Raw genomic sequence first — 19,670 nt, forward strand, 5'->3', positions numbered from 1 at the left:
CATAGCCTATGAGAAAATAGAACTATCATTATTTTATTTTATTGTTTTGCAGATGATATAATGGCATTCTTGGAAAATCCTAGAGAATCTACTAAAAGAGAAAACAAGTTGAAACAAAAGGAATAACTTCAGCATAGTTGCAATTATAAAATAAGCCCACACAAATCATCAGAATGTTGACATAAACAAAAAAGTTCATCAGAAAAACACAGAAAAAGAAATTTCAATTAAAATAAATGTTGAAAACATAAAATACTCAGAAGTTTACTTGCTAAGACCAAGTCTTGTAGGAATCCTTGTTTCAGAGTTCTGGCCCATAACAAGGAATTATATGAACACAATTATAAAACACAATAAAAATTATTCACATGAATAAAGCCAACTCTAAACAATTTGAAATATTAATTATGTGTAGGCCATGACAATATAATAAAAATGACCATTCCATTAAAATTAATTTAATTATTCAGTGCCATGCCAATTAAACCACCAAAATTCTTTTATAGAGTTAGAAAAATAACAAAATTAATCTGAAAGAGGAATAAGTCATATATATCAAAGGAATAAATTTTAAAATATGAAGGAAGGTACCTAGAAGCACCATATCATAAACTATATTACAAAGCATCAATAATCAAAACAATCTGGCACCGGCTAAGAAATAGATGCTAGATTAGTGGAACTTATTAGATACACAATATCCAATGGTAAATGACTATAGCAATCTAGTATTTAGTAAACCTAAAGATCCAAAATTTTCAGAGAAGGTCTAAGTATTGACAAAAATTGCTGAGAAAACTAGGAAACATTTGGCGGAGAAGAGATATAGACCATTATCTCACCTTGTATACCAATATAAGGTCTAAATCTTATAAGCAAATTAGGAGAGTTTGAAAATTTACTTGTCACATATACTGATAAAGGAGAGTTATTGAGCAAATAAGAGAGAGCATTACTGGGTACAAAATGCACAATTTTGATTAGATCAAATTAAAAAAGACTTTACACAAACAAAGCCAATACCACCAAGATTAGAAGAAAAAAAAATAACTAGGAAAACATATTTATAATAAGTGCTTCTGGTAAAGATCTCTCAAATATATAAAGAATTTAGTTAATTGGGGAGTTATATTCTTTTACTCCCTAGTTGAAAAATGGTCAAAGGATATTAACAGCCAGTTTTCAGAAAAAGAAGTCAACCTATCTATAGTCATATGAAAAAATGTTCCAAATCACTGTTGATTACAGAAGTTCAAAATATAACAACTCTAATACACCTTACATGTAAATCACAAATATTGGAGGAAAGTGGAAAAATATGGAACTAATCCACTAATAACAAAGTTGTGACTAGATCCAATTATTCTGAAAAACAATTTGAAACTATTCTAAAACTGTGCATACCCTTTGATCCAGCAATATCACTACTAGGTTTGTATCCAAAAAAAGATTTAAATGGAAGCGGGAGAGAAAAAGAAGGACTGGGGAAGAGAGAGAAAGAGAGCCAGACAGAGAAAGAAAGGGGTAGATAGAGAATCAAAGAAAAAGGAAAATATGCTATATATACAAAAATATTTAGAACAGCTATTTTGTGGTAATAAAGAATTGAAAATTTAGAGGATATCTATAGATTGTGAAATGACTGAACAAACCGCAACATATGATTGTGATGAAATATGATTGTACTGTAAGAAATAAAAAGCAGGATACTGTTGGTAAAACTTGAAAAACTTGAACAACTGATAAAAAGTGAAATAAGCAAAACAAAGTACCATCAATGTTTTCTGATGATCAACCATGGATACCTTAGCTTTTCTCAGCAATACAATGATCCAGATAATTCTGAAGGACTTATGGTAAAAAACAAAAACAAAAACAAAAAAATGTTACACACCTCTAGAGAAAGAACAGATAGATCTGAATACAGATTGAAAATACCATATTTTAAAATTATTATTAATTTAGCTTAAATTAAATTATTTAAAATTTAACAAATATTTTAATAGTTCTTGGAGTTTTTGGTCTTCATTTTCTTTTGCAACATGGCCAATATGGAAAATTTTTGCATGACTGCACATAAAATCTCTATTAAACTTCTTACCAAACTTCTTACCTTTTCAAGGAGTTGGGAGGGCAATAAAGTAGAACTCAAACTTTAAAAAAAATGTTAAAATTTTAGTTTATAAGTAATTGAAAAAAAGAAAAGAAAAATCAAATAATTATTCACATTTTATTGCATTACATTATAACGAATCATATTGAATAGGAATTTACTAGTTCATGAAGCATTGCTAGCTATAGGAAGAAGCCATATTAATGAAATCATAAATCTTTTGAAGTTTTGAAAAAGACCTAATAATATACTTAGAGTCAACAAAAGCTTAACATCTTTGAACTTGACTGTTCTCCATAAAATGGGAGAAATAATGCTTTGTGGTATCATCCTTATTATTGGAAAGGATGAAATGAAACAACTATAACAATTGTTGTGCAGAAGTCTTAAGTGTAGCCATTAGTATTATTTTCATTATTACATACCTGTCACTGGAGGTCTGGATGTTCTCTAGTCAGGAATAATTGGAAATTGAGGGAAGATTCCATACAATATAGATAATATCTTCTTTCAACAATGATATTGAGTGAGGAAATCATATTAAGGTAGGAGCTATATTAGTTTTTAATCTCTCTTCCAGATCTGAGATTCTCTTTTTCTATAATTCATAAAACTTTTTGTGTACACAAAATAATGTGTTAAATGTTCCTTCAGGTTATCTTCCTCTTGACTTCTATGCACATGTGCTAAATCAAAGTTCAATTCCTTACCCCTCTTCACTTGAAGAATTATAATAACTACCCACTTGTCTGATTTATCTGCTTCCAATTTCTCCCCATTTCAAATCTATTCTATACAAAATGAGTGGCAAAGCAATTTGCCTAAAACTGCAACTGATTGTCATTTGCCTCTTGTAATATATTAAATATGTCCCTATTGCTTGTAGGATAAAACACAGAATCCTGGGTTTGTTATGTAAAGCCCATCAAAGTCAAAGCCCAGTTTACCTTTTTGTACTTGCTTGTTTACTCTTTAACAGCTAAACTATCTTTTTTGCTGTTATATAACATGGTGTCCTATATTTATTCCCACAATAAACTCCCTTTTAATCTCAGAATTCTTAGCATCTTTCAAGGCTGAACTCATATACCACTTCAGGGTTTGGGAAGCCTTTTCTCATCTCTCTTGTTATGCCTCTCTCCCTCCAGTTCTCTCATCCATATTTATCTATATCTCCCCAAGAGACTTTAAGTTCATTAAGAACAGAAACTATTTTTCATCTCTTTTTTTCTTTTTTACAAGTCTAGAATAGTAATTTTAGAAATCTAACAATTGAGTTGAAGACAGAATATTTGTGGTCAATCTCCAGCTCTGCTGTTTGCTAACAACCTTGGATAAGTCAGTTAATAATCATTGACTTCCATTTACCCTTAATTTAAATAAAAAATACTTCTAAAACATGGCTTGAACCATGAAACATATCATAAATACTTGTTGTATATAAACTGCAAGTGTGAATTATATGGAATAGTTGTCAAAATCTTAATATCTTTTTCTGTTAAATGGAACAAGTAATATTTTTATTGCTTCCCTCTTAAATCAGTTGTAAAGATCAAATCATATAACTTTGTACTTTATACACCATAACAATATATCATCTTAATATCATCTACTAGGACCACCATGATGTCTTAGAGAATCCTTAATTTCCTTCCTGATTTAACTCAAATATTTCCTGCTACAGGAAGCTTTTCTCAATACCATCCTGTACCCAACTTCTAGTGCTTCCCCTTTCCAATTATGTTTATTTTGTACACCTTTTTTATCTGTTTTCTGTACAGACTATCTCAACTGATGTAATGTAATCTCATCTCCTGAAAGAAAGGAGAGATTCTCTTTTGTCCTTACATCTCCAGTTCCCACCACAGTTCCTGGAACAGAGTAAGCACTTAATCTTGTTAAAAGATTGATTGAATTGGTCAGTAACTGAAAATTTTAGCCTAATCCCCATCCTTTCAGATGAAGCTGGATAACTTTCACTGGCTAGCTCAAAAGACTGAACTTGTAACTTTATGCAGGATGATGTCAGACTGTTGCTGAAGAAATCCCTTGATTTTCTAGGTATCCTGTTATCAATTGCTTGCTATCTCTAGCATGTAAAAGATAAGACCTATCAATAGCAAATGGTGGTGGGAATTCCTACTGCAATGGGATTAGAAATAAAACCTGTAGGATTATTAAAAGAATTGAAAGTGACTAAAACATTTAGAATCAATGATTCTTTATCTGTATCCCAATCCTTAGGGCAGTATTGGGGCCCTATTCCCAGATCTTACTTGCTTTGCCATACATGTTCAGATATTAAAATATGGAAAGTTACCTGCAAATCTTTAAAAGTAACTGAGCCACTTCTGCCACTTCTATCCATTTCTGGCATCTATTTGAGGGCTTTATTGGGTTTGATGATGAAATATTTGTATATACTTCTTACTAGCTGAGGTCCCAAGAGATCACTATTAGGGAAAGGGAAGAGAGAGGGAGATCCATCATTAGAGATTATAGCACTATCCATGTGAAACAATCCACTGGAGATTTATGAACAGATTGGCAGGGGGTAAAACTAGAAATTAACTTAAAATGAGATTAAGTTGGGGAAGGGGAGCAGTAAAGAAAAAAAAAGCCCAAGGAAAAAGAAAAAAAAAAACTATATATGATTTAGGCTTATTCCTAGGGAAGTGAGCTATATTATACCCTTAGGAAAAGTTAAACACCGGTAAATACTGACTATTTGGTCCCTAGTGGCCAATAGCCTTGTATTATATCTCTAGTGAGCAAAATATATTGCCCCAAGGAATCTTCTAAGTTAGCTCTGATATTCAAAAGACTATATCCCTCTCCCTGCTTATATGCATGCTTATTAGGAATGTTTGGTATAGAGAAGACATATTTGAAAGATTAGTTTATATAAAAAGAATTTTATTTTTCTGCTTAGCCCAGATGGGATAAATAGGAGCAATGGGTAAAAGTTGCAAAGAGACAATATTTTATTCAATTTAAAGAAAACAAACAAACAAACAAAATAAAAACTTCTCTTTCCTTCGTTTTGTCATTTTTTTCTTCCTCCCTACCTCCCTCCTTCCTTCCTTCCTTCCTTTTTTCCTTCCTTCCTTCCTTCCTTCCTTCCTTCCTTCCTTCCTTCCTTCCTTCCTTCCTCCTTCCCAATATTGAATAAACATGATGAAAAGAGTCATCTGCATCTTGTGGATCAAAGCATAGAATTTTTACCTTTGTGTAATTATTGTTATTGTTGTTGTTTATTTGCTTTATTGTTTTTTCTTTCTTTCTTGTGTTTTTTTCCCCCCTCTTGATTTTTCTTGACAAATGCATGGCAAATCTGGAAATATGTTTAGAAAAATTGCACATGTTTAATCTATATTAGATTGTTTACTGTCTAGGGGAGGGAAGAGGTGGGAGAGATGGAAAAAAAAATAAAACTCAAGTTTTTTTTGTTTGTTTTTGCTGAGGCAATTGGGGTTAAGTGACTTGCTAAGAAGGGTTAAATGTCTGAGATCAGATTTGAATTCAGGTCCTCCTGAGGTTTTGAAAAGGTAAATGTTGAAAACTATTTTCACATATATTTGGAAAGTAAAATACTTCTAAAAATAAAATGGTCATTACAATGAAACTGGGAATTTAGTAGAAATAATCATTCCATTTTAGATTTTGTATTTAAAAAAGATAATAATAGACTATTGTAGAATCTAGAGTTTGGGAGAGTTGAATTCATAAGATTTTAAGATAGAATAAATTATCATCCCAGGAGAAATGTAATCTTTTCTGTAAAGTTCTAAAGCCAGAAAGAGAAATAAAGAAGGGCATGGTCACAGATGTTTAGAGAAACTGATATAGATACTTAAGGAACTTCACTGACCAACTTAGATTGTAAAGAAAGGGAAAGACAGACGTATGTATGTAAGATGGAAACAAAGCAAAACAACAGAAGATGATTCAAATCTCGCTGCCATAATAGTGTCTAAAGTACCTTAGCTCAAAATGAGTATTGATTGGAGAAAGCTAAGAATTACAAAATATTTTCTTTTAATTATGTTAGTAAAAAGAGAAGTACCCAAAACACCTCCAAGCATTATTGTATGAGATGATAATTTCTGAAAACATATTCAAATTTTGCAGTTCTTATTTTCATTCCATGTTCTCAGCTGAAAAAGAATTGGTTTTGGATTAGAAAGTTCAAAACAAATATTTAATAGAGTCGATACTCAAATAAATCAAACATTGGTCAAATTATCTCTTTCTTTGTGGATGTTCCTTCTGCTGTTAATGATTGCTACTCATTCATGCCAGGATGTCCTATGGGTGCCTTTGCCTGTGTCTCACAAAAAATTGCCCCCCCAGGATCTGTCCAAATAGCTAAGAGTATTTTCTCATCTTTTGAGACATTCATCATTGCTTTCTCTTGCCACATAGCTAACCTATCTTTTTTGATCATATATATTTTAATATTACTATTTATTAATTTCTTTTCAACTCCTTGTTGTTTATGTATTCACACCCATCATGCACCTCTCTATTATGTTTCGTGTGATTTGCTTTGAGACCAGAAGTTTCCATGACTCACAGGTTAAAAAAAAAATCACTCTAGGAATATTGGCATTAAAAGTTGAGCTTTTTTTTTTTTTTAATTCTGAAAGAAACAGAAACAACTTTAAGGCCATCTAATAAGTTTTGCAATTTACTAAAATTGTTACCCAAGTAGATAACTAGTTGACAGAACTTTGATGTTGTTTAGGATTTAAAAAGAGGTTCTCTAATGTTCCTTCAAATGTCAAAATAATATTATACTGTGATTCTTTTTTATTGGGTTTCTTCACTTGTTAATATTATTACCTACCCTTTTTTAGGGTATGTCTATGAGTACATCTACCTATTGATAGTCCTTCCATCTACCTGTATAGAAGATTCTTCAAACTTATGTCTAAAAATGCAGTATTTTCTAATGATAACAGTACTAGACATTGTTTTAGGAGATCTGGGTATATGTTTTAACTGACATTTACTCAGGTGATCCTGGATATAAGACCTAACTATTCAAGTTTCTTCATCTGGAGGAAATACTATTTTACTTGTCTTGTTTACAACATAATTATTGGAATAAAATTCCCAATGGGAGTTGATAAAGTTAAATTTTTAATTTTTGGGAAAATCTTTTTTAAGTGACAATTAGAAATTGTACCAAGGTCCTCTGATTTCAAATCAAACATTATTTTCACTGTAGCATTATGCTTTTGAGAGCAATCAACCTGTAAGTGGCAAGATCATGCTTTTAACCCAATACTTAAGCATATTGGCTCCTATTCTAGTCATAATTTCACTATGTCAATCTTCCCATTACTTTCTTCATTAACTTCTTCATTTGTCTTAATTTTCCTAACAACTCACCTTTGTGACACAGTAGTGATCAAATGTAAAAGGAAATTAATTCCCCAGTGGTCAAAGGACATTAACAATCAGTTCTCAAGAGAAAAGTTTAAAAATTTTAATCATACAAAAGATTGCCTTAATCCTAAATAAATAACATGCCACATGAAAATCACAAACATTAAGATTTCATTACATCCTTTTTAATTTGTCAGCAATGATAAATGATGGACATAGTAACTTTGGAAAGGTGAAAGATATACTTGCTAATGTAACATTGGTAGAGTTTTCAATTGATCTATCCTTTCTGGGTAGCAATTCAAAATCATTACAAGCATAACTAAAATGTCTATACCGTTTGACCTAAAATTTCTTAGAAATCCTCCTACAATAAAATGCAGTATTGAAGAACAAAATTATTCTTAATAATGCTTATTAAGGTATCAGAGAACTGGAAATAAAGTAGATGAAATGTCTAATGAAACTGCTGTTCATAAATGTATTGGAAAATAAATGTAACAATGGCATATGAATAATTTAGAAAATAAAGGGATATATTCCAGATCATTCATATTAAACAATAAAAGCCGCAGGCACTGAAAGTCTACATAAAATCTCTTTTTGTTTGGGATTAATTTGTTAGGGAAAGGAGAAGTAATAAACTATGTACAAATATGTTTTCAACATCAGTCTAACCAATCATGTCTAGTCTCCTTCCTTCCCTCTTATCTTCTGGAAATTCTAGCTGATCAGCCTGCACTCTGAGGGGCAATGGATAGAAAGCAAAGGGGAATATCTAGGAGAGATAAATCCTTCAAGCTGTAGGGGATCCTGGCAGAATTTGCCATCTTCTTGAAGTTCAGTATTGGGTTCAGGTGTAACTAGAACTCTCTGTATTGCACAATCTGGGTGAGTTAAGGTCATGGAAACTAAAGGTATTGGGAAGTGGGAGAGAAGTTGAAAAGTGATTGGCAAGGATTATTTGGAATTTTGATAGCAACTAGAGATAAACATAGTTGAACATAGGCTCTAGAGCTGTAAGACTTAGAAATAGTCTAGTCAAATTATTTTGTTTAAGAGATAAGTAAGTGAGGATTAGAGAGAAATAAAAATTTGTCCAAGGCAAGGTCTTGAAGTTATAAACAGCTGCTTATATAAGCTCCTGTGAATCGGGATTCAAACTTAGATCATCTCAAATGAAAGTAAACTTGTTTTTACATTAACCTTTCCTACTGGTATTCCTCCTCCTCCTTTTGCTTCTCCTCATATTCCTTTCCTCCTTTTGTGTCTTTCTTCTTTTACACATCCTTCAAGGCTTAGCTCTAGTTCTATTACAGTAGCCTTTTGACAATTGCCTTTATTTCCCTCTTAACTACAAAAGTCAATATTCATGTGCAATTATGCACTGTTTTATATTTACCTTATTTACATGTAAATACTCGAGTTCTCAGCTAAAATATAAGTATCTTTTCTTTTTAGTTCAGAGAGAACTCATATATCATACAACGAATACTAAACAGACATATACTAATGAATTTGTTTATTCTTTCCTCTCTACTTAAGATTCCTTTATGTTCTTCTCTAAAATATGTTTATTTTCATAATTGAGTTCTTTATATCTTTTGTTTCTATAGCCCTCTCTTTTTTTTTGTCTTCATTTTCTTTTTTCATTCTTTGATTAAAATGAGTAGATTTCATAATAATAGAAGTTTACATGTATAATATTTTAAGATTTGCAAAGGGCTTGACATGTATTATTTCCTTTGATACAACAATAACACTGAAAGATAGGTGATATTTTTATCTTTATTTTATGGATCAGTTAATTGAGGCAGAAAATGAATAAAAGACTTGGAATTGTCTAAGGAACTATTTGAACTCAGATCTTTCTGATTTCAAGTTTATTGCTCTATTTCTGGCTTGATAACATCTCTAAGCTTCATTTGACTCTAATCTACCAGACAATAGAAGACAGTAAAGTACTAGACAAGTGCTAGATTTGAAGTTAGAGAATATTTGCCTTGAAATCTAACACTGACTCTTATGACCTAGGTAAGTTACTGAATATCTCTATGAATCAGTTCTTCTACAATTGGACTAGATGATCTCGAAGTTTCTTTTTGGCCTTAAGTTTACAAATTTTTTTAATAAACTGGTATTGTAAAAGAAGATCATTGGACCTGGAAATAGTGGTTCTGAGTGTTAGTTCTGACTCCGTCCCTAACTAGTGATGAGATTAGGAGCAATCAACTTATCTTTCTGAGACATTTTACTATTAAATACAATTAATTAATTATAATTAATTATTATTTTACTAATATTATATTAGTAGTTAAGTTAATATTACTTTCCTAGTTCAGAAGGCTGATAGGAGATTCAATGGGCAAATGTCCTCTGGAATGAAGAGAAATATATGTAATCAGAGTTTGATATCTTTGAAACCTAGAAAGGAGGCATTAACTAATAGGAGAGGGTAATCAGCAGTCTCAGGTGCTAGATGTATTCCATATGTACAGTAATTGAAAGGGGAGGCACTAGATATGGTGATTAGAAGATTACTATAGGATTTTGAAATTTTTCTATCCTGATTATGTGGTACAATGGTTAGAATGTTGAAATTGGACTAATTCAATCCCAATCCAAATCCAGCCCCCATACTTGATGGCCTGTAACTCCAGAAAAGGCACTCAGCCTTTCACAACCTCAGCTGCAAATTATTTATAATATGTATAAGTTCATTAATCATAACAAATTATTTCATCATTATATAATGTTATAATTGTTATATATTATAAAAATTATTATAGCATCAGTTTATTATTCATGAAATAATAATAATACGTACCTTAGAGAGTTGTTTTGAGGATTAAATGAGACACAAGAAAAAAGCACTTTGCAAAATGTAAAAAGTTATATAAATTTAGCTAATATCATTAATAATGAGCCTGGAATCTTATGGTAAGAAGGAAGTCACTATATGAAGTCAAAGAGAATTATTGAGGATATATGATGAGGATATATGAAGCAAAAGGATTTTTGAGCATAACTGAGGGTGACTAGCCAACATTATGCACCATAAAAATATATTAACTTTTGGTAAGTCCTTTTAGCTAGATGTTTGAGATTGCATATTGAAATTGCATGCTTCCCAGATGTGTGAGAAAACACTAGTAGAATTATTTCCTGCTCTTGGTTCTGGAGGTTTGGAGAAGACAGAACTTTAACAAGACAATTGCATATTTAAATGATCTGGATTTGGATTCAAAAGGTCTGGGTTTGAATCTTGACTACCTGCAGATGTTATACAAATTGCTTAAACTATCTGAGCTTCAGTTATTTTTCTAGTATAGCTTGTGAATTGTAGCATTTGGAATCAGAAGGATTTGAGCACAAATTCTCCTTGAATGGTATGTAACCTTAGGCAAATGACTTAGCCTCAGTAAGTTCCAATTTCCTTCTATAAGAGATGACAAGATAATAGCAGCAACCTTACATATTTGTCTTAATGTTCAAATAAACTAAAATAAAATATGTAAAATGATTTAAAACTTTTAATAGTATTATATTTTTTACAATTATGTATAAAGATAGATTTCAACATTCATTTTCTATAAGATCTTGAGTTCCAAATTTTTCTCCTTCACTCTGCACCCTAAGATAGTAAGCAAACTGGTATAGGTTACACATGTCCAAAATAATTTAAAACTTAACGTGCTATGTAAATGTTAGTAGGAGGAATGGTGCTAATCAATTTTACAGCTGTGTCCCCAATGTGGAGGTTTTCTTGGCAAACATACTGCAGTGGTTTACCATTTCCTTTTCCAGTGGACTAAGGTAAACAGCGGTTAAGTGATACACAGTTTGTAAAAATCTGAGTGTGAACTGTAATTCAGGTTTTCCCAATTCCAGTTGTAATACTCTTTCTACTGAGCTATCTAGGTGCCTCTAGTAGAAGGAGTAGAGTCAGGAAAATGAAGAAAATTGACTCTTTGATCAATTAGGCCCCTTCAATTCAATTCATTTCAATAAATATGTGCTTTTAAAAATATAAAACACTGCTTGCCCTCAAAGGTCTGATATATTATTTGAGGAAAAAGAATAAGAACATAGATACATATATACAAAATATATTCAGAATAAATTTAAATAAATGTGATAACAAGAGATCAGAAAATATCTGAGGGGTATTTGAGAGATACCTATCTGATCAATGTTTTGAAGGATGCTAGGGAATGTTGAGAGGGAGCATTCTGGTCTAGCACTTATTAATTGTAAAGGCTCAGATGGAATATTGGACATAGGGGAAAAACGGAAAAAAAAATAAACAAGAAGGTCCCTTTGGCTAGATCATAGCTATCTGTCAGAGGATATGAAAGCCTAGTCTGAAAATAAAGACTGAAGCCATACTGTGAATGTCTTTCAGTACCAAACAGAGGAATTTGTATTTTATGTCAGAAAAACTGCAAAGTTACTGGAAATTCTCAAGGATCAGTAAAATTTCATTTTTGTATCTCATGTGGAAATGTATAGGACAATGGAGAATTTGAAGCAGAGTGACCAGTTAAGGCTTATTTTCAATGGTCTATCTAGAAATCCCATACAACCCTGGGCAAGACTAGAAACAAGATACCTTATCTTATTTTCTACTGAAGGCTCTGAACTATCACTAGAGCATAAGTGACCAGACACTACAAAATGAAACCTTAGAGCCGTGTTTTGACATAAAAATATGCACATTAAAAGCATATTAAAATTATCTTCTTCGTGCCTCTGTATGTCAACACCATACCCAAAAACTATATGACTGCTAGTTTGCTTAACACTCCTCCTAGAATTGAAAAAGAACTTTTTTAATATAGATAATTGCAAAAAGAAAACTCTGGGAGAGGTTTTTTTTTTTTAATTTTTACTATATAAATATGAACAGATCAGAAATTTGCCTTGTTTCTGACTTTGGATACTGTCTTTGGTCATTTCCCTCTGCCTTACCATTGAAACTTTCTTGTTTAGTGACATTTCAATAAAAAAATACTAGAGTGAGCTCATGTGCATTTATGTTCTTCTATAATTTGCCTTTTTAAAAATTCTCTCTTTCCTTTTAGATTTAGTGTCATGCAGATGTTCAATGGTACCCATTACCAGCCAGTCTATTTCCTCCTTTCTGGCATCCCAGGGTTGGAGTCCATGCACATATGGATCTCCATACCACTCAGTATCATGTATATGATTGCTCTTCTGGGAAACTGCATTATCCTCTACATTGTACAGAAAATCCCTAGCCTACATGAGCCCCAGTACATTTTCTTGTCCATGTTGGCAGGAACAGGCATGGGCATGTCTGTATCCACATTGCCCACAGTGCTTAATGTTTTCCTTTTCAATCACCCGGAGATTGAATTTCACAGTTGCCTGGTCCAGATGTTCTTCATCCACACCTTCTCTTCCATGGAGTCTGCCATCCTTCTGGCTATGGCTTTTGATCACTTTGTGGCCATACGCAGCCCACTGCATTACACTATGGTCCTGACCCATTCTCAGATCATTGGAATGGGGCTGGCAGCTGTTATGAGGGGTGTGGCCCTGATGGCACCTTTGCCCATACTACTCAAGCGACTGCCCTTCTGCAAAAGCATCATTCTCTCACATTCCTTTTGTTTTCATCCTGATGTGATGAAGCTGGCCTGTGGTTCCATCAGAGTCAACATTATCTATGGTCTTGCCCTGGTACTCTGCTCTTTTGGCATTGACTCTGTATTCATTGTCCTCACTTATACCCTTATCCTGAAAACAGTTCTAAGCATTGCTTCCCAAGAGGGGCGACTCAAAGCACTCAATACCTGTGTCTCACATATCCTCACTGTTCTTATTTTCTATGTGCCACTCATTGCTTTGGCCTTGATCCACAGAATTGGCAAGTACCACTCCCCTCTTCCCCACGTGACCATGTCCAATATCTTCCTTTTCCTCACACTTGTTCTTAATCCATTGGTGTATAGCATGAAGACTAAGCAAATCAGGGCGGTTTTATTAAGGCTGTTCAAGACCAGAGAAGATGAGGGAAAGGGAAAATCAATTGCTCATTAATGTCACCTTAGTTCTTTATTCACTTGGAATGAGTTGGGAATTAGAGAAGAAGAATGAAGAGCAGAATATTTCTCTCCGAATACTCTTTCTTTTCTCTTTGAGATGAGATATATCTCCTTCCTAATTCCTAAGTTCACAAAATATTAAATCTAGAAGAACATTTGTTTTTCTAATTTATGAATACTTAGATTTTGGCCTGCCCACAAGTTGATAGATTTTAGAGATCCCATGAAAATGTAACTTTTAATATTTTGATAAATGAATTTCAATATAATTGTTTTCTTTTATGATTTCTTTTATGTATTTAAAACATTATTCTAAGGAGTTCATATTCTTCACCTGACTGTTAAAGCAGTATATGGTACAAATGGATTAAGTATAAGCCAGTTTGACAAGCTCATTTCATCTGTTCTATTCTCCCTGTTATATCAACATCACCTTTGTTCAAATCCTCATAATCTCTTGTCTAGAAAATTACAATAGCTTCCTAAGCAAATTCTTTAATTCAAGTCTCTCCTTGACTATGTTGTCCTCCTATCTGTCAAACGATTTTACTTTTGTATATATCTGACCATATTATTCCCCTTGCTTGTAGAATGCAGTGTAAGTTCCTCTTTTTTAGATTTTAAAGCCCTTAATAACCCAGCTTAATATACCTCTCCATCCTTATTAATCATTATTTTACTTCTTGTACTCTAGAATCCAACCAAATTGGCCTTTTCTCTGTTCCTCATATATGGCACCATGCCTTCCTTTTCTACACACTTGAATTACTTAACAACTGAAGAAACACTCACTTCTCACTCATGCAACACTGAGAATCCCTTACTTCCTTCAAGTTGCAAATCAAGCTGAACCTTCTACAGAAGGCAATTCCTGATTCCTCCAAGTTTCGAGGGCCTTTACTCCCCAAATACTATATATTTGTTCTCTTTATGATTTATAATCTTGTGTATACTTATCATCTCCATCACCATGTATGCTCCAGAAAAATAGGGAAAAATTGTATACCCTGTGTCTAGCACCATGCATGAGATATAGTAGTTATTTAATTAATATGTGTTGGTTTATTGATTGTTGATTACAGATGAAGAAACTGAGGCTCACACAGAGTGAACTTGATTTGCTCAAAGTTACTTGATATTAAATAGTAGAGTTATAATTTGAACCCACTCTTTATTCCATAGTAAGACTTAACAAATCCTCGTTCATTTACTCATACACAAAAATAGGTCCTGAAAGACTATGTAGTCACTATAGAGGAGGAAGGGTCTTTTTATTTTTTAATGTTGAATGTTTCAGAGATTTGCGCGTCATTGTGGCACAGGGGCCATGATAATCATTCCAATATGAGCTGCTGTTACAACCACAAGTGAAAAGTAGAAAAGTTCCTTTCTTTAGAAAATAGGGTGAAACCAAACTTATTAAATCAGACTTTGTTAAAAATGGTCTTGGTGTGATCTAGTTTGTGTACACATATATGTATGTATATGTGTGAACATCAATAAATACCTATATGCATGCAGTTGCATATATGGGCATGGATGTTTCTGTACACAGTATTCATATACATATATATGCAAATTAAATGTATGTGTATAAAGTCATCATGTGTGATTATGTGTGTATGTGCCAAAATATTATCCATGTAGATATGTATACACACATGTGTGTGGTTATCTGGACATGTATGCTTATATAATATGATTATGCTTATATATGTAAAGTGTAATTACATGGGTAGCCATTTATGTTAAGGACCATGTCTAGGTGAAGGGGCAGGTCAGTTCTCCAAAAGCCCCCACAGCTGTGAATCATAACATCTGAAGGAATTGCAAATCAGCCTTTTCCTGACTCAGATGTTGCTTCTGAATTGGAAACAAAATAAATCGGAAGCAAGAGGGAAGAGGAGAGAGGTCAGAGAATGCATCTGCCTCTCAGTCTCCTTGTATCATTATCATCCTCTCACATTCTGCTGGTGAGAATTAGATCCCCAGCAGCCACTAGCAGGTTGTTCCTGTGACACATATACATGAGTATCTACATATCTCTGAATATATTTGAGTGCATTAGTTATAAGTACATATATGTAGCATTCATAGAGGAGATTCCTATACCTGTTGTTATTGTTCTTGTTTAGACATTTAAGTCAGGGACGAACGAGTCTTTGGGGTTTTATTACCAAAGATATTAGAGTGGTTTGGGATTTCCTTCTCTAGCTCATTTTGTATATAGGTACTGAGGCAAATTGGGTTAAATGATTTGTGCAAGTACACATAGCTAGTAAATGTCTGAGGCTAAATTTAAACTTGAGTTTTCCTTATTCAACAGCTGGCACTCTAGCCATTGTAATACCTAGTTGCTATTAAGATACTTTCTGACTCTATTTGCATATGTCTGTATATCTATATCTATATGTGCATTTACATATACATATATGCATATATACATATTCTGCACTATATGTGCATGTTCATGCAGTGTTCTGAGTCTAGCTGTATCAATGTAGAATTACATATAGGCACATGTGGACTACTCTGTCCAATAGATTATAAAATATTTGAGGGCAGGAAATATGACATTATTGTCTTTATTCCTCAAGTTCCCAATACAGTCTCATATATCTAGTAAACACTTTTAAAATGCAATAGAATTAAATATTTCAATGAGTATATGTGGATTCAAATGAATTAAATGTGCTCATGTATTAATTTCATTTATTGTAAATGTATACAAAGCACATAGATACATTTGTATATCAATATTATATATGCATATTCAAATACAGTATCTTGCATAAATATATTTGGATATGCCTATTGTATATATATTTATTCAAATACATTTAGGTTAGGGAATATACACATATTTGTGCACATATATTGTCATTTGTCTTCTTGTATTTATTTCTTATATTATTTTATTTAAGTGAAATCACATACACATTTACAAGGCCAACATGTACTTATGCATATTCATTTGAACCATCTGTATATATTGATTTACCCTTTGTACATGTATTTGTGAATAGATTGTATGGATATGTGTCTAAATCTGTGGGTGAGCCACAATGGAGAAGGAATCCCTAGAGTTAAGATCACTCAATTTATTGCTGACCTCCTAAAAGGAGTGACTTCAGAAATATTAAGAAGCTTGGCATCCATTCTGTGACTATTTCCTGAATATCCTTGCTAGTGGAATAAGTAAAGGAAATTCAGTAGTGAGTCAAACTGTCCAATGGTTGTAATCTATGCTTGTAGTCAAGTCTGGGGTCCCAACATGAGGGATGACCATGAATTTTGTGTTTTCACATGATGACTTTCCTCTTCTATTCAGTGTACTTCCTCACCCATATCCTAACTGCTGAACCGGGAATGAAATAAATCAGAAGCAAGAGGGAAGAGGAGAGAGGCCAAAGAATGCAATTGCCTCTTAGTCTCCTTGTATTGTTATCATCCTTTCACATGAAGGGATCTATTCTGTGGTTGTTGTTGTTATTGAGGCAATTGGGGCTAAATGACTTTTCAGGGTCACATAGCTAGGAAATGTTAAGTGTCTGAGGTCAGATTTGAGCTCAGGTCCTCTTGACTTCAGGGCTGGTGCTGTATCCCCTGCACCATCTACCTGTCCCTCTACTAAATTCTTTATTCAATTTCTGGAAGTTTTTTTCTTAATTCATTTGTCTTTTCTAAGCTCTAACTTATGTGATTCACTGTGGTTTCTTGTTTTGCCACTTTATTCTCAAAGAAATTAAACTCGTTTAGTCCATATCCAGCCATTCTGGAGAGCAATCTGGAATTACGCTCAAAAAGTTATTAAAGTGTGCAAACCCTTTGCATCCCTGTTTGTAGTGGCTAGAAACTGGAAAATGAATGGATGCCCATCAATTGGAGAATGGCTGAATAAATTGTGGTATATGAATATTATGGAATATTATTGTTCTGTAAGAAATGACCAGCAGGATGAATACAGAGAGGTTTGGAAAGACTTACATGAGCTGATGCTGAACAAAATGAGCAGAACCAGGCGATCATTATACACTTCAACAACAATACTGTATGAGGATGTACTCTGATGGAAGTGGATATCTCCAACAAAGAGAAGATCTAATTCAGTTTCAATTGATCAGTGATGTTCAGAATCAGCTACACCCAGAGAAGGAATACTGGGAAACGAATGTAGACTACTTGCATTTTTGTTTTTCTTCCCAGGTTATTCTTACCTTCTGAATGCAATTCTTTTTATGCAACAAGAGAACTGTATGGTTCTGCACACATATATTGTATCTAGGATATACTATAAGATATTTAACATGAATAAGACTGCCTGCTATCTGGGGGAGGGGGTAGAGGGAGAGAAGGGAAAAGTTGGAACAGAAGTGAGTGCAAGGGATAATGTTATAAAAAAATTACCCAGACATGTGTTCTGTCAATAAAAAAATTATAATAAAAAATTTTCCTAAGGAAAAAAAATAAACTCGTTTTGTCCAGACTCAATAAAAACCTTTTATATCACTTATTTTTATCACTATCTGATCATATTTTTCATGATTCTGGGACATATTTCTACTCTGCAATACATTACTTTTTACATAAATGTGTTCCCAAGCTTATTGCAAAGCCTTTGTTAACCTTAATGCATTTTTGAAATTCTATACAAAGGGGCAGTTAGGTGGTGCAGTGGACAGAGCATCAGCCCTGAAGTCAGGAGGACCTGAGTTCAAGTCTGGCCTCAGACACTTAACACTGCTTAACTATGTGACCCTGGGCAAGTCACTTGACCCCAAATGCCTCAGCTTAAAACAAAAAAAAAAAGAAATTCTATACAAAATCAAGGAAAGGAATATAGGGCACTAAAGTCAGAGAATCTATGCACAGTTTCTCCTCAGGATGTTTAGAAAAAGCTTCCTTAACTCTTGGTCAATCATTAATTCACCCGAGGTTATGTCCTAGGCCTCCTATTTTGTTTTCTCTAGACTATCTCATTTGGCAATTTTATTTGCTCCCAATGATTTAACTTTCATCTCTATATAGATGCTACTTAAGACTCTCTGCTGATTTATACAGTTAAGGATTTCTTACTGTCCCTTAAACATCTCAAACTGAATCCTCTCTAAGAATATTTAATTCAACATTTCTGAAACAGAATAAATTATCTTATACATCAAAATATTCCTTTTCAAAAAGTGGTTGTATAACACAATTCCCAGTCCATAGTATGTACTTAGCAAATATGAATTATTTGTTTGTATTGTACTGAATAAGATAATGCATGTAACCTAAAGGAAACAATTTTTTTTTTTTTGTGGTTGATAGCCATTAAAAAGATGGGTTGGCAGATGACAGCTCTCAATTAAGTGATGATCATGTGCTCAGAATTTCTTTGAGGTGCATCTTAAATCAGAAATAAGAAAAGCTCCTTCACAAGAAGAGTTCTGCCATATTTCCATGGTTATTCCTAGATGACATCTATCTGTGAAACAGACTTGTAGTTAAATAATTCTCTCTGTTTCAAGTCATTCTTCTATTTGATGATATTGGATTTCTCACTTTATTCATTTATTCATTCACTCATTCCATAATTCTCTGAAGATACTGATATTATTTTCTGTTTAGTGCTGAAAAGGATACAAAAAAGCTTCAGATAAGGCGTCTAGTTTCTTGGCATTTTGTTAAATTGGGAAAATAAAGCAGACAAAAATTCAACCTCATTCAATTCAAAACAATTTGCTGTCTGCTAATTAACCATATAAAAGATCTAGTTGCTAAATACTATGTTTACTAAGCTGGTGGTTCAGATTCATTTCTAGTTTTGGGATTAGTCATATATGAAAAGATTTCCTGGAGAAGGTTAGCTTTTGAAATATAAATAGTCTTGAGTTCTGGCAGGTATAAAGTTTTCTGGTAGTTTTACTTGTATCAATTTTGTTTCTTCAAGTTGATTGAAAGCTCTTTGGTGAAAGGTATTGTGTTTTACCTCTTATATATTCCTGAATATTTAGTTTGTGATTGAACATATATAGTAAATTTTCTTGAGTTTTATTTCATAGAAGGGAAAGAAAGTAAGAGACATGAAATGATGGGTCATAAGTCTCACA

General features: G+C 32.9%; 1 protein-coding gene across 1 annotated transcript; it reads left to right on the forward strand.

The window, feature by feature from the left end:
- Positions 1-12,601: 12,601 nt before the first annotated feature.
- LOC100921066 (olfactory receptor 51I2-like) lies at positions 12,602-13,573 on the forward strand. The gene has a single exon (XM_003764821.1). It carries the CDS (start codon positions 12,602-12,604, stop codon positions 13,571-13,573), a length of 972 nt encoding a protein of 323 aa, XP_003764869.1.
- The last annotated feature ends 6,097 nt before the right edge of the window (positions 13,574-19,670 follow it).

The sequence above is a fragment of the Sarcophilus harrisii genome, chromosome 3 (genome assembly GCF_902635505.1).
Source record: "Sarcophilus harrisii chromosome 3, mSarHar1.11, whole genome shotgun sequence".
In the NCBI taxonomy this organism is placed as follows: domain Eukaryota; kingdom Metazoa; phylum Chordata; class Mammalia; order Dasyuromorphia; family Dasyuridae; genus Sarcophilus; species Sarcophilus harrisii.